The 15,097-nt window shown below is 36.8% G+C and overlaps 1 protein-coding gene across 1 annotated transcript; it reads right to left on the minus strand.

Annotated features, from left to right (window-relative positions):
- LOC109950204 lies at positions 11,275-11,760 on the minus strand. The gene has a single exon (XM_020568249.1). The coding sequence runs from the start codon at positions 11,758-11,760 to the stop codon at positions 11,275-11,277; it is 486 nt and encodes a 161-aa protein (XP_020423838.1).

Below are 15,097 nucleotides of genomic sequence, written 5' to 3' on the forward strand. Positions count from 1 at the left end.
ATGCATTTTATGTTGTTTTTGTTTGGAAATGGATGAGTTGTACTTGTCTGGAAGTGTGGTTTCTTTATGCGTAAAAGATTCCTTTTTCTGTGTTTGTGTTTGGCTTTTTGGTTGTTTTATGTTTAAAGTAAGGGTAAAGGAATCGTTTTCCTGTATGTGGATTTGGCTTTTGGTACATTAACTGTAGAGTGTAAGCTTTATTTTGTCTGAAATGTTGAATGTGGGGTTTTTTTTTTAAATGTCTGCGGTCCCTTGGTTATTTGCTTCACACCCAAGTCAATAATTGTTGCCCTTAGCAGTAACAACAAAACTTTGACTTTAAATTAACATATTGTTGTTTCAAATTTGCAGCTACTAATGGAATGTGCACTCTAGATTTACATCATGGGGGCTGGTTTGAAAATAGGGTTTATAAAAAGGGTAAGGTCTGTTATTTGGACAATATTGTAGAAGATTTTCTGTCCTTATTAGATTTCCTGAAAATTGGGAGAGGTCTTGGGTATGATGTTGACATTTCTCAAGTTGAGCAACGTTTGGAAATTAGGTATAGAAATGTTGAGGGTGGACTAGAGCTTGTTACATGTGATACTACAGTGGTTGAAATGGTTTGTCACATACCATCCAATAAGGTTATTAAGTTATACTATAGTGAGATTCAAGACTATGATGACTATGATGTAGATGCAGAAAATTATGGTAGGGTTGTGACTCAGAATTACCAAGTGAAAGAGGTGACTTATATTGAAGATGAGGAGACTTTTGAGAATGTTGGGACGAAAGTGGCAAATGAAGATACAGCCAAAGAGGTACCAAATGAAGATGTAGGGGTAGAATTACCAAATGAAGATGTAGGGGCAGAATTACCAAATGAAGATGCAAGGGCAGAATTACCAAATGAAGATGTAGGGGCAAATGTGACAATTGATGATGAAATGGTGGATTGCCAAATGAAGATGAAGATGAGGATTCAAAAATTAAAGACAGTGATTATAAGTTCAGTGAAAATGAGACAGAGGTCAAGTCAACTGTTGGAGAGAATGTAGAAGATGAGGGGACTACTCATGGGGCTCCAAGAGAGGTGTCATCTGATGGTGCTAACACATCATAATTTGACACTGGAAATGAGACTGAAGATGAGGGTAACATTAGAAAAAAGAAAAAACTGCCAAAGTTTAAGCAGCATAGAAGAGATGTGGAAAAATCCAGAGTTTAGATTGGGAATGAAATTTGCAAACAAAAAACTATTGATAGAGGCTATCAGCATGCAATTATACATGGTAGGGAAGTGAAATTGATAAAAAAAAAACACAAGAGACGAGTTCATGCAAAATGTGTGCAAGGCTGTTCTTTCCAAGTATATGGATCAAAGATTGATACAAAGGAAGGGACATTTGCAAAAAAAACTTTGAGCATAGAACATCAGTGTGGAAGAGTAGACGAGCTTAGGTATACCACATCATACTGGCTTTGTGACAAATATGCAAACAAGCTCAGGCGGAACTCAGAGTTTGATATGAAATCATTTCAAGACGATGTGTTGGAAGATTACAAAATAAATGTCACAAAAATTCAAGTTTATAGGGCAAAGAGGCTGGCCAAAGATTTAATTGAAGGTACTTACAAAGAACAATATGCTAGTTTGTTTGATTATGCAGAAGAATTGAAAAATGCAACAAAGAGTAGTACAGTGAAGATTAAAACTCGGATTGTGAAGGGTGAGACAGTGTTTCAGAGGATATATGTGTGCTTGGCTGCCTATAAGAAGGGATTTTTAGAGGGTTGCACCCTGTTATTGGTGTTGATGGCTACCATTTTAAAGGGTCTTATCCTGGATAGATCTTGACGGCTATTGGGGTGGATGAGAACAATGGTTACTTCCCAGTAGCTTATGTTGTGGTTGATATTGAGAGTAAAGACTCTTGGATTTGGTTTTTCAATCTGCTTATTGAAGATTTAGGGATTACAAATTGAAGAGCTTGGGTAGTCATTAGTGACAAACAAAAGGGACTTGTACCTGTCATTGAGGCAGTACTTCCAACTGCAGAGCACAAGATGTGTGTGAGACACTTGTACAGTAACTTTAGGGCATCACATACTGGTTTTGCTCTGAAACATATTTTATGGGCTGCAGCAAGAGCTACTACTGTGCTTGGTGGGAGGCAGAAATGGAGAAGATGAAAAATGAGGATGAGGAAGCTTGGAAGTGGTTGAAGAAGAGACTTGCAAACAATTGGAGCAGATCTCACTTCGAGTCACATTTTAAATGTGATATTTTGTTGAATAATCTATGTGAAAGTTTCAATGCAGCCATACTAGATGCAAGGGATAAGATAATTTTGAGCTGCTTGGAGAGGATAAGGGTGTATGTCATACTTAGAATGGCTAGTAGGAGGTCTGCATCTAAGAATTGGAGATACTCTTTTAGGCCTAGGATATTCAAGATAATTGAGAAGAATAAGTTAGGTCCATCACAGTGCATTCCTAGATTGGCTGGTGAGAAATTGTATCAAGTGAGCCACATTTATGGTGGAGAATTTGCTGTAGACCTTAGAGCAAAGACATGCTCTTGTAGGAGGTGGAATTTATGTGGAATACCATGTCTCCATGTAATCTCAGCAATATTTCAAAGATGTGAAAACCCAATTGCTTATGTGGATGATTGTTATGAGTGATTCACCCCATCCCTTCAATTGACCAATGGAGTAAATGTGGTCTTCCTCCAATTAAACCTCCACTTTACAAGCAACAACCGGGTAGGCCTAAAAAGGTTAGGACAAAGGAGCCTTGTGAGGTTGAAATACCAGCCCTTATCCCACCAAACCCTAGGCCTCTAAATTATATTGCCCCACCAGCCAAGCTTAGAAGGGTTTTCATTCAAATAAGATGTCGTGGATGCATTCAAAGATGCCATAATAGAGCAACATGTGACAGACTAAACAATGAAAACCAACAGGTATGACTGTTAGACACCTTGTTTAGTTCTATGTTATGGACCAATTGCTTAATAATTTTCTTACATTTGCATATTAATGCATCTTCAGCCCAAATGGAGCAAGGTTCTTCTTCAGCCCAAATGGAGCAAGGTTCTTCTTCACAACCACTACAAGCTTCTTCACAAGCAGGATCTAGCACAGTCAGAGGGAGAGGCATGAGTAGAGGAAGAGGCATAAGTAGAGGGAGAGGCGTAAGTGGAGGAAGAGGCAATGTTGCCAAAGCCACTGTTTACCCAAATTCACAACAAAGTGTAAGCTTTATTTTCTCAACCATTCAATTTTTTATTGCTTAAGTCATTCAAAAACAATAAATATCAGTAACTTTTTCAAGTGACAAGAGGTAATGGACAAGTCTTACCATCTTCACATGTTGGCTTAGGAAGAGGTTTACCATCTTCAAAGCTAAGTGCAATTAGAGGAAGAGGCTTAGGAAGAGGCATAAGTAGAGGAAAAGGCTTAGGAAGAGGCATAAGTAGAGGAAGAGGCTTACCATCGTCACAGCCAAGTGTTATTGTCATTTGGTTTAATTCTTACTCGTTTGACTAATTAACAATTTTTCAACCATTACACACCTGACATTACTACATTGTTTAGGTGGCAAGAGGAAAGGGACAAGGAAGAGCAGATTGGGACAACATTTCCCATGATAATAACATGGCCTAAAAATAAGGGAAGCTATTGCCAAGGGTGTCATATGTTGTGTATTTTGGGATATGTACTTTTCTGGGCAAGGGGATTTTGTGTAATGGGTCTTGAAAGCTGAGTTTGGATTGTGTAAATGGTTTTGAGTTTGAAGGCCTAAAACTGTGTAATCGCTTGCCTATTCTAGGTTAGGTACTTTTCTGGGCAGAAGGATTTTGTGTACTTTGTCTAATTGATTTTGAGCTAGAGGGGCTCAAACTGTGTAATTGGTTGTCTATTTTGGGATATGTACTTTTCTAGGCAAGTGAATTTTGTGTCCTTTGTCTAACTGGTCTTGAATGGAACAGCTCAAACTCTGTAATTGGTCTTCAATGGTTTTGAGTTAGAAGGGCCCAAACTTTGTAATTGGAATATTTGGAATGTTTACTCAGTTTCTGTGCATCTCCCAGATATTCAAATAACCCAAATTCAAGAAAATTTTAGAACACTAATGGACATTCATTCTACAATTGAAACAGAAGTCTTCACCATTACATTCAAAGAAACAAACCCCATAACATAACAATTAAAACTTCCCACTCATCACAAATGTTATAAACAAACCCCAACAAAAAATCAAGGAAACCCACATTATCAATTGTCTTTGCCCATGAGCCCATTCCAAAACCCTTTTTTTTTTTCCTGAACCATTTCTTTCAATTTCTGTTGCAGTTCTTTCTTTTTTGCTTCCACAGATCTCAATTGTTCTTCCTTTGCTCGACCTTCCTCCTCCATTGCTCTAAGTCTTCTAAGCAAACCAGGGACCACTTGTTTTCCTCTTGGACAAGTTTCATTTTCACCCACTCGAAAAAATGCATACCTTTTCTGCTATTCTGGAAATAAAATCTTACTCAATTTCAGACCTCAACAAGCAATTACAAATGAAAAAGAACAACTTTTGCAACCCGAATAATAACTTACCCAATTTTTATCACAAGCATCGAATCTTCTTACTGGGTTCAAATCTGTCCATGAAGTCCGACGAATTATCTTTGTCTCATCGACGCAGTACCAACTTGTGCCACTTGAGGTCGTTGAAATCTCCGACATTGCAAACCTAGGGTTCTAATCTGGGGGTTTTGGTAAAGCTTCCAACAGAAATGGGAGGGAAAACATTCCTATGTTGGCTTGGTCGTTTTAAAGGAGGGTACTCACCTAAAAATACGGTTTTTTCCTTGATTTCATGGAATAATACACATACTTTGACGGTAGGATCATCTTGATACAAAATAAAGAGTTTAAAGACGATTCAAATGAAAATTTTAGTTGGTGGACCAAAATGATACTCGAGCAATAGTTAGGGGACCCTTTTGGTCATTAACCCTAATAAACTACATACTAGAAGCAAATCCTTTCAAGCTTATCAAGTAACCACCAACAAATTCAGTATGAAACAATCATAAATTGCGTAATGGAAACGAAAACAGATATTTCATTCCTAATGGAAACAAAAACAGATTATTCAGCCATAATGGAAACACCAAGAGAATCAGAAACCCATCAATGTCTCATTCAATCACAGAAACCCAAAAAAAAAAAAAGAAAAAAAAAAGCAAAACCAATATCAGAACTCACCACAGTGAAGATCGATGATGAAGGCATTTTGGCTTTGCAGTGGAAGTCGATGACGGAGTTGGCGAGTCACAACCATGGCTTCACTGTGGAGGCCGACGACGAAGGTGGCGAGTCGTGGTAGCTAAGGTCTGGTTCTGATATGTGAGTTGGAAAATATAACTAATGGGAGATGAGGTTATGCGAGATTCGATGGTGGAGCTGGATTTCTTGTGAGGTTTCGCAGAAGGATGAAGAGGAAGAGGAAGAGACTAGAGAAAGGATAGGATTTCAGAGAGCAACGAGTCTGAAGAAAAAATAATAATAAGTGAATGATGGGCAATAGGCCTGTCAATAAGGTTTTTATACGAGGCATTTGTGATTAGGTTTCAAAATAGGGACATTAGTGAAAAAATTAGGTGTGCCAGGGGCAAAGCTGCGTATGTCCCTTTTATGTTTATTTGTTGGTTTATCGGGAAGTGGTGAAACCAAAGAGTCCTTGGCGCAGAGTTGGAGATGCCTTCTAACCCAAAGCCTGTCATCTTCCTTGCTGTTTATGAATGGTATATTTCTGTTCAAAGGGCAATTAAGCCTAAGATTAAAATCCAGATTATTAAGCATATCTACCATGAACAAAATGTAGCCACAGATGCTTTGGCTACCAGAAATTATAATCTTGGCCCTGGGCTCCATCTCTATGATGAGGTGCCACAGGCCCCGTGCTTTTGTTCTATAATTGTTTGGCTTTGGGCTTTTAGCCCCACCCCCCCCCCCCCCCCCCCCCCCCCCCCCACTTACCCCAAAAAAAAAAAAAAACCAAAAAGCCCAGATTATGATATCTTGGAACCCTCCTGAGATTGGGCAATTTAAGCTTAATGTGGATGGGACTTGAAAAACTGCCTCTGGTGCGATGGGGCTGGAGGTCTGCTCAGGGACTCTTCCGAGGACTGGATAAGAGGATTTGCTGTTAATCTTGGGAAAAGTCAGATCTTGAATACACCCACATTTAGATGGACATTTTAAAAGTTCAAACAGGTCAAGATTGAATACACCCAAACTGTTATAGACTTTTTAAAAGTATAAATCCAAATTGAATACACTGGATTTTTAAAATCTTTTTAAACGCTCTAAAATCGTAATTGAATCCCCCCTAGCCACCGCCCCCTGCGGAGCCCCATTTGGTTCATGGGAAAGGAGACTTGGGGATGAGAAATTACTTTATCATGTTTGGTAAGTTTAGGCATGGAAAATCGTTGATTGGCCTATGGGAAAGTAGGGGGGAAAGTAAAGCTATCCTCCCAACTTGGGTTTTGTTTTCCCTCCTCATGGGAAAGTTTGGGAAAGCCAATATTAAATAAACATTTTGTCCCATTAACAATTTAGAATTACAATATATCATTAAATGCATTCTTTTTATTTAATTTAATATGAGTATAATTGAAAATTTACACAAAATTTGTTTTCCATTCATACTCAAAACAAATATGGGAAAAGAAATAAAGTGATATCTCCTGGGTACTTTCCCAGAGTTACCAAACGTGAGAAAGGAATCTTCCATTTCCTATCCATTGTGAAATGATTTCCCCTCAAACTCATTCCGTGAACCAAATTGTGTTTTCTGTCTGGGGCTTTTAGCCCCCCTTCTTCACCCAAAAAAATAAAATAAATTGATTTCCTGTTTTACCCTTGTGCAAACAAAAACACCAAAACCCAAAACGAAACCCAAATGATGTCAATCCACAAACACCCCCTACCCTTCTAACACAAAAAAAGAGAAGGTTGTTTACAAAACAAAACCACCACCATCCTAAAATTAAAAATAGAACCAACTTTTACCCAAAAAGGAAATTAAAAAAACCAAATCTCTGATTCCTTCAACCCTTTTTTTTTTTTTGGGACAGAAGATTTCATCAACCCTTGATTTCCTTAGAAAATGCTGTTTTATTTATGGGGTTAGCTTTGAGTTTTGATAAAGTTGTGCGTTTTGGCTGTTACTTTGAATATTTTTTATTTTTTATTTTCCTTTTTCCAGATCAATTTTTCTCTCCTTTCAGCTGTATGTCTCTCCAGCTCTAACCATTGTTATACTCAATCTCAAGTGGCTTACCATTGTTTTCTTTATTATTTGAAAATATTTTGGAAGAATACTAAAGAAAGTAAATGAAATTAAAATTGATTGTTGAACGATGCTGATAATATTTATAAATAAATAAAAACAAATTTGTTGTAAAAGTAAATAGAGAAAGTATATATATGAAAGGTAAGAGTAGTTCTCAATAGCTCAATGCTTAAGTGTCTTATTCATCTTTAGTGCATACTATTTATAGGCATAGGAAATACATTTACCACCCTTAAGTAGTGCGTTACAAATCATAATAACGTATGATAAATATGGTATTTAGTGCATAGGTTATAACCCTATAATGATAGGTATATTGAAGGATATAATGGAGGAATTACAATGGATTTATGGTGGGCATCCATAACCTTTGAGGTTACAACACTCCCCCTTGGATGTCCACCGTGCATGGAGTATGCCTCAATAAAACCTTGCCAGTAAAACCCGGTGGGACAAAACCTAGACGAAGGCAAAAGAGTACATATCCATATGTAATATAGAACGTGTGACACTGCCTCATTAAAACGTTGCTTGGAAAAACCCAGTGGGATAAAAACTAGAACGAAGAAAAAAGAGTACAATGTGAAGGTCTCAATTATGACACGTTGTTTGGATGTGGTCACCAAATTCAAGCCAAACCAAATCAAGTGGAAACCCAAAGGCCTAGCCAAAACAAAAGATATTGTTGTTTAAAATAACAATAGTCAAATAATAAATAAATAGAATGGCAAGATTCACAAGCTTGGCTTGGGGCCAACCAAGGGGTTTAAAAGAATGAAGAACTCTCACCGCCAAAAATCAGCTGAAGTGTAGGTTTCCTTCAATGGCAGCTGGAATAGTAAAAGGATGGTGAGTTATTGAGCTGAGATTTTTTTATCAAGCTACAGCAGCTGGGTTTCAATCCTTGGGTGATGTCAAGAAGGCCTGAGCCAATCTCCACATTGATATTTGTTTTTGAATTGAAAAGCCAAGCCCCACATTGATATTTATGTTGTGAGTTGAAAGGTTGGCTATTCAAAGCCAACCTGTCGCTGATCAGGTCGCAAGTTTCAATAACATTAATATTATATATTATTTCAATTGGCTATATATATATATATATATGACAGTCCTGATCTCTTGGACCACAGGAGTCCAAGAGATTGTGGTCACTCACCGTTGGATATTAATCTAATGGTTCAAAAAAGTTTCTTAAAAGGAGTTCAAAATTGAGTGAACCGTTGAATTTACATCCAACGGTGAGTGACCACAAATCTCTTGGACTCCTGTGGTCCAAGAGATCGGGACTGATATATATGATAGGCTAATTGAAGGTTTCGACTTGGCTGATTGAATGGCCTTTTGAAGTTGTTTGGATAATGAACTTAGCTAGGAGAATGAAGGAAGAGTTGGTTGGGACAAGTCAAGGACTTGGCTGGAAGAGTGGTCAAGTCAGACCCATGTGGGTCGGCAAGAATTTGGAAGACAAAAATGGTCCTTGGCTTTGTGTAATGGTTTTGTGGCTCACATATATAATTATTAATTATTATATATGTAGTCTTATTAAAATTGGAATATTAAGTGTTTTCTTAATTTAAAGATTTTATGGCTCGTCACGAGTTGGTCATACGTTAAAGAAGTTTACGCAATTCATTGGGCTCTCATGCCTCCCCAACATCGGTGTATTATTTTCAATTAAGACTAGGACTCCGGAAGCCATGATGTCTCACCATATGTCAAGCCAAGTCCTCGGAGGTCCAAGCCTAACCTGCAAAAGTAGGTCCAGAACCTCTGGATATTTTCATGCACGTGACGAGATCCATCCAAGAAAGCAATCAAAGAGAGTAATGTCAATTCCATGAATTTAGGAAGCCACACAAGGAAAGATTCTGAACGAGGTTGACCTTTTGGCCATTTAATGGCCAGCCCATGGGCTGACGAATGCCCCTATATAAACTACATCAGACAAAGAGCAAGAGCCCCTCGACATCAAACACACAAACTTACTTTTTGTCCTTCAATTTTCTATCCCTAGACTAGGTTCTTATTTTCCAAGCAAGTAGACTAGATCAGTTCTTCACTTTCGTTAGTGTAAGTTTAATTTCTTGTATTTTCCATTACTTTGTTTTAAGATTCAATTTTATTGCTTTATTGTTAATTGTTATTGAATTTGCTTTAAGCTTAATTTAATTTCAAATTGCTTTATTTTATTGCCTTTACCATTTATATCGTTCTTATTTTGTTCTTCTCTTAATTTAAGTTTATTTATCGCTTTGATTACTTTATCGCACTTCAATTTTCGTCTTTAAATTTAATCGCATATTTTAATTTAATTTGCATCGTTATCATTAAAAATCTCAAAAATACTAAAGTACCTATACGAAACCTAACCATCCTCGACCCCGAGGAAGTGAAAGAACCTAGGCCAAGAGGAGGTTCCTTGCTTGGCCTATCAATCGGCTGGTTAGAAGTCAAAAGCATGAACACAACAATCCAACCTTTTCCATTCAAGCCAGTCAGTGGCTTGGTGATGGCATGCCTATGCAATCTAAAAGAAGAAGGACCAAAAACTCCTTCAATCGGCCTACCCGGCCGAAAAGAGGGAAACACACGCTCCCCCTGATGTTGGCAAAAGATCCTTAAGTTGACGCATTCTAATATTGTTGACCATCTTTCTGAATGTTGTAGTTGGCCATGCTTTAGTAAATAAATCTATAAAGTTGTTACCGGATTGTATTTGTTGAACATCTATGTCACCATTCTTCTGAGTTCATGCGTGTAGAAATTTTTTGGGGAAATGTGTTTGGTTCTGTCACCTTTGATGTATCCATTTGTAATTTGAACAATACAAGCAGCGTTATCTTCATATACTAATGTTGGAGAATCTTTGATTGACAACCCACTTGTTTCTCGAATATGTTGTATCATAGATCTGAGCCATATACATTCCTAGCTTGCTTCATGCAATGCTAATATTTCAGAATGATTTGAAGAAGTGGCTGCTAATGTTTGCTTTACAGACCGCCATGATGTAGCACCACCACCACAAGTGAACACATACCTTGTTTGTGATCTAGCTTTATGTGGATAAGAAAGATAACCAACATCAGCATAGCAAACTATTTGAGATGTTGACCCTTTTGAATAAAATAAACCCATGTCAGTTGTTCCACGAAGATACCGTAGTACATGTTTAACACAATTCCAATGTCTTTTAGTTGGTGCAGAGCTATACCATGCTAATAAGTTGACAGGAAAAGCTATATCAGGCCGTGTACAATTTGCAAGATACATTAAAGCTTCAATTGCACTAAGGTATGGTACTTTAGGACCAAGTAATTCTTTGTTATCTTCTCGTGGGCGAAAAGGATCTTTCTTTACATCAAGTGATCGAACAACCATGGGGCTACTTAATGGATGGGCTTTACCCACATCAAATCGTTTTAAAACTTTTTCTGTATATGTTGATTGATGGATAAAGATTCTAGTTGGTAAATGCTCGATCTACAGGCCAAGACAAACTTTAGTCTTCCCAAGATTTTTCATCTCAAATTCCTTCATTAAATAAGCAGCAGTCTTTGTAAGCTCTTCAGGAGTTCCAACAAGGTTTAAATCATCCACATATAATGCAATAATGGCAAATCCACTTCCAGATCTTTTAATAAAAACACATGGATAAATTGGATTATTTACATATCCTTCTTGTATAAGATATTCACTAAGGCAATTATACCACATTCTTCCGGATTGCTTTAATCCATACAAGGATCGTTGTAACTTAATTGAATACATATCATGATATTTTGGATCATTTGCTTCAGACAATTTAAAGAGATCTCTTCTGATGTATGTACTTCTTCTGGTGTATGTGCCTCTACAAGGACTATATCTGCATCAATTTTAAACTGGTCAGTTTTTGGCTCATCAAGAGTACTATTTTGTATTGGATTTTTATCTTCTTCTAGAATAGACATTTCTTGTGTCCTTTTCTTCCAGGGATTTTTTATCTTTAGCACCAACAGGACGACCACGCTTCAAGCATACCTTTAATGTACTATCATATTGACCTTCAGAGACATCAATCCGTGCTGGAGTATTTATAGCTGGTATATGAGATTTTGTTACTTTCTTTATGTCAGTAAAGGCATTCGGTAATTGATTTGCTATACTTTTCAAATGGATGATCCTTTGAACTTCACATTCACTTTGATTTGTATGTGGATCCAAATGAGATAATGATGATGCATTCCATGTAATTTCACGCCGTTCTTCAGGAAGCGACACCTTTTCTCCCCCTAACAGCGGCAAAATTGTCTCATCAAAACGGGAATCCGCAAAGCGTGCTGTAAACATATCACTCGTCAGGGGTTCAAGATATCTAATTATGGATGGAGAATCAAATGCAATGTAAATTCCAAGATGTCTTTGAGGGCCCATTTTAGTTCATTGTGGTGGAGAAATAGGAACATAAACAGCACAACCAAAATTTTTTAAATGAGAAATATTAGGTTGTTGGCCCAAACCAAGTTGTAATGGAGAATATTGATGATAAGCAGTTGGACGGATGCGAACCAAAGATGCAGCGTGCAATATAGCATGTCCCCAAGCAGAAATGTGTAATTTTGACCTTAAAAGTAAAGGCCGAGCAACATTTGAAGGCGTTTGATAAAGGACTTTGCTAATCCATTTTGAGTATGTGTATGTGCAATCGGATGTTCAACACCAATGCCAATGGACATGCAGTAATCATCAAATGCTTGAGATGTAAACTCGCCAACATTATCAAGACGAATTGTCTTAATTGGATAGTCAGGAAATTGTGCCCTCAATTTGATTATTTGAGCAAGAAGCTTAGCAAATGCAATAGAACGAGTAGAAAGTAGGCAAACATGTGACCATCTTGATGATGCGTCTATTAAAACCATAAAATAATGAAATGGCCCACATGGTGGATGAATAGGTCCACATATATCCCCCTGGATTCGTTGTAAAAACGTTGGGGATTCACTAGCACCTTTCAAGGGAGATGGTTTAATAACCAATTTTCCTCGTGAGCAAGTCTGACATGGACAGTCACTAGATAAAAGAATCCTCTGGTTCTTTAATGGATGATCATGTGAATTTTCAATTATTCGACGCATCATTGTTGACCCCGGATGGCCAAGTCGGTCATGCCAAAGCATAAAAAGCTTTAGATCACTGAACTTCTGGTTCATTATGATATTTGATTCTATTGCACTTATAGTTGTATAATACAAGCCAGATGAGAAAGCTGGAAGTTTATCTACTACAAGCTTTTGGCATGAAACTATAGAAGTAATAAGCAGATATTCTTTACTCCCCTCATTTGTAGTTTCAATATGAAACCCATTATTCCGTATATTCTTAAAACTAATCAGATTTCTTCTGGATCTGTCAGAATATAAAGCCTTTTTGATATAAATATGTGTTCCTCCAGGTAATATTATATTTGCTCTTCCAGAGCCTTCGATTAGCTTTGCACTACTTGAAAGTGTATTCACATTGGATTTTACTAATTTTAAGTTTGAAAAATATTTCTTATCCCGAAGGATTGTATGTGTTGTTGCACTGTCCACCAAACATACATCTCCATCATGCATCTTGGAATTGCTCAAAGCATTGACATTTTCCATGCTTCTTCATTTAAAGAAAAATACATATATATAATAAGTTTATGAATAAATATAACAAAAGTAAAATATAATAAAAAAATAAAATAAAATAATGAGATCATAGATCATTTTATTGAATTGAAAGCATTACAAATGAAAACTTAAACTTAAATCATAAGTTCATATCGTTTTATTGAATTGAAATAAAGCAACCTAATATAGCAACATAAAATTAGTCAATATTGGAGTTTCCATCATTGGCATCATCATCACCATCCTTCATATTTTCATAACCAACATTGATATTTCCATCATTGTACGAATGGTCAAATGTGCCGCTTGGTTCCGCAAAGAAATATGACACATCCAAATGGGTGATATCCATTGGCTCGGTGAAATTATAAAAAATATTGCTGAAATCGATGAAGTTTGTTTCTTTCTCTCTTTTCCTTTCCCTTAATTGATGCTTGATAATGATTAACTAGGTGTTTTGTTGTACGATAGGTACTAACCAATGTCCTTTCATGCCACACCTATAGCAAGCCTCATCACTTTTCTTTTCAGAATTAATCTGCACACCTTTCCCCTTTCCTTGTTTTTCTTCATTGTTATTCCACTTCTGGTGGTATAGTGCACTTTTCTTACATGAGGTATGATTGTGACCACCTCAATTTCGAAAATTATAATGACCACGACCACGACCATGATTGCTTGCATTCATTTTCAGGGAATGATGCACTTGCATTTGCTTTTGGAAATGGTTTTGAGCCAGTTGGGTGGGAATGATGGTTTTTCCTCAAAACACTACTACAAAAAGTGAAAAAGACGACCAGAAAACAACGACGGTCTAAGTGAAAACCGTCGTGGTTTTTAAAAAGACGACGGTTCTAAAAACACCGTCGTGTAATACAACCTTAGACAACTAAAAAATGGAGATTCAAATGGCTGTTCAAAAACAACGACGTACATAATTAAACAACCGACGTCTATTTGAAACAGATTTCCGCAGTGTAAAATCAATGCCAACAAAGAACGGCAGAAGTTATGAATCGACCGACGTAGAAAGTAAAGACGACGATTTCAATAAAAACTGCCGTTTTTACTCATAAAATAACACGACGAGGTTTTCGTATAAGACGCCGTATAATTACAAACAAATCCACGGCTTTAAAATACAAAATATCGCCGTATTAAATTAATGTACAACGACGGAAAATATAAATATATCGACGTCATTCTCTTATAGTTCTACGACGTTATCTTTAAATCGTACAATAAAATTTAACGTCGTATTTATTCATTTTATACGTCGTACCTTTAATTTTAACCGTCGTCTTAATAAGAATTTTTGTTAACAATTTTTTTCTTTGATTTTCTTATCCTATGTCGGTAGATCTACTTAATGACAAGAATTGAAATAACCACGATGGTTTATATAGAAAACCGCCGACATAATCAGATTTGTCTGAGATCCCAAGGGTTACGAAATCTTACCAGATGGAACTCTGTTCCACATCATAATCTTAACAGATGACACAGATTTGCAAATATTGCGTCGTGTTATTTTACAAATTCTAGAACATTAATTTTCCTCATTTTAAATTTCCTTGGGAAAGAAAAATCTATTTATCATGCTTTGTAATTGAAAACTAAAACTGAAAGAATACGGGAAAAAAACTCTATTTATAATTTAAAAATAAAATCCACGTCGGTTGTAGTACACTTAACGACGTTTAACAAAATAATCTACGTCTGTAATTATAAATCTACCGCCATCTTACCTTAATATAGATGACGAGAAAAGACGACGGTAGAATAGAAAACAGCCGTTGTTTCAGTTTCTTTAACAGTTTGGTCCTTTATCTTTCTGCAGGACTTGTATAGTTCAAAGCATTGACAATGTCTTCATCATATCTCCCAGCAACTACTGATTCGATTGCTCATGCTTTAGAGTCCATCTGAAGCCATTTCTATTCTTTATCGCATTCTTGAAACCCATCTTCTTCTTCTGAAGCTCTACGGATAAAGGAAGAGGCTATCACAAATCTGACGGATCTTCTTAGCCAAGAAAATCAAGAAGATTTCCATGAGAAGCGAACTTTCCTTCGACAGCGAGTGGAGGCCAGGATTGCATCTCTTTT

Source organism: Prunus persica, chromosome G7 (genome assembly GCF_000346465.2).
Source record: "Prunus persica cultivar Lovell chromosome G7, Prunus_persica_NCBIv2, whole genome shotgun sequence".
NCBI classification, from domain to species: domain Eukaryota; kingdom Viridiplantae; phylum Streptophyta; class Magnoliopsida; order Rosales; family Rosaceae; genus Prunus; species Prunus persica.

Coding starts and splice junctions, on each gene's coding strand:
- LOC109950204 (XM_020568249.1), bottom strand. CDS start 11,760: ATGGGCCCTCAAAGACATCTTGGAATTTACATTGCATTTGATTCTCCA.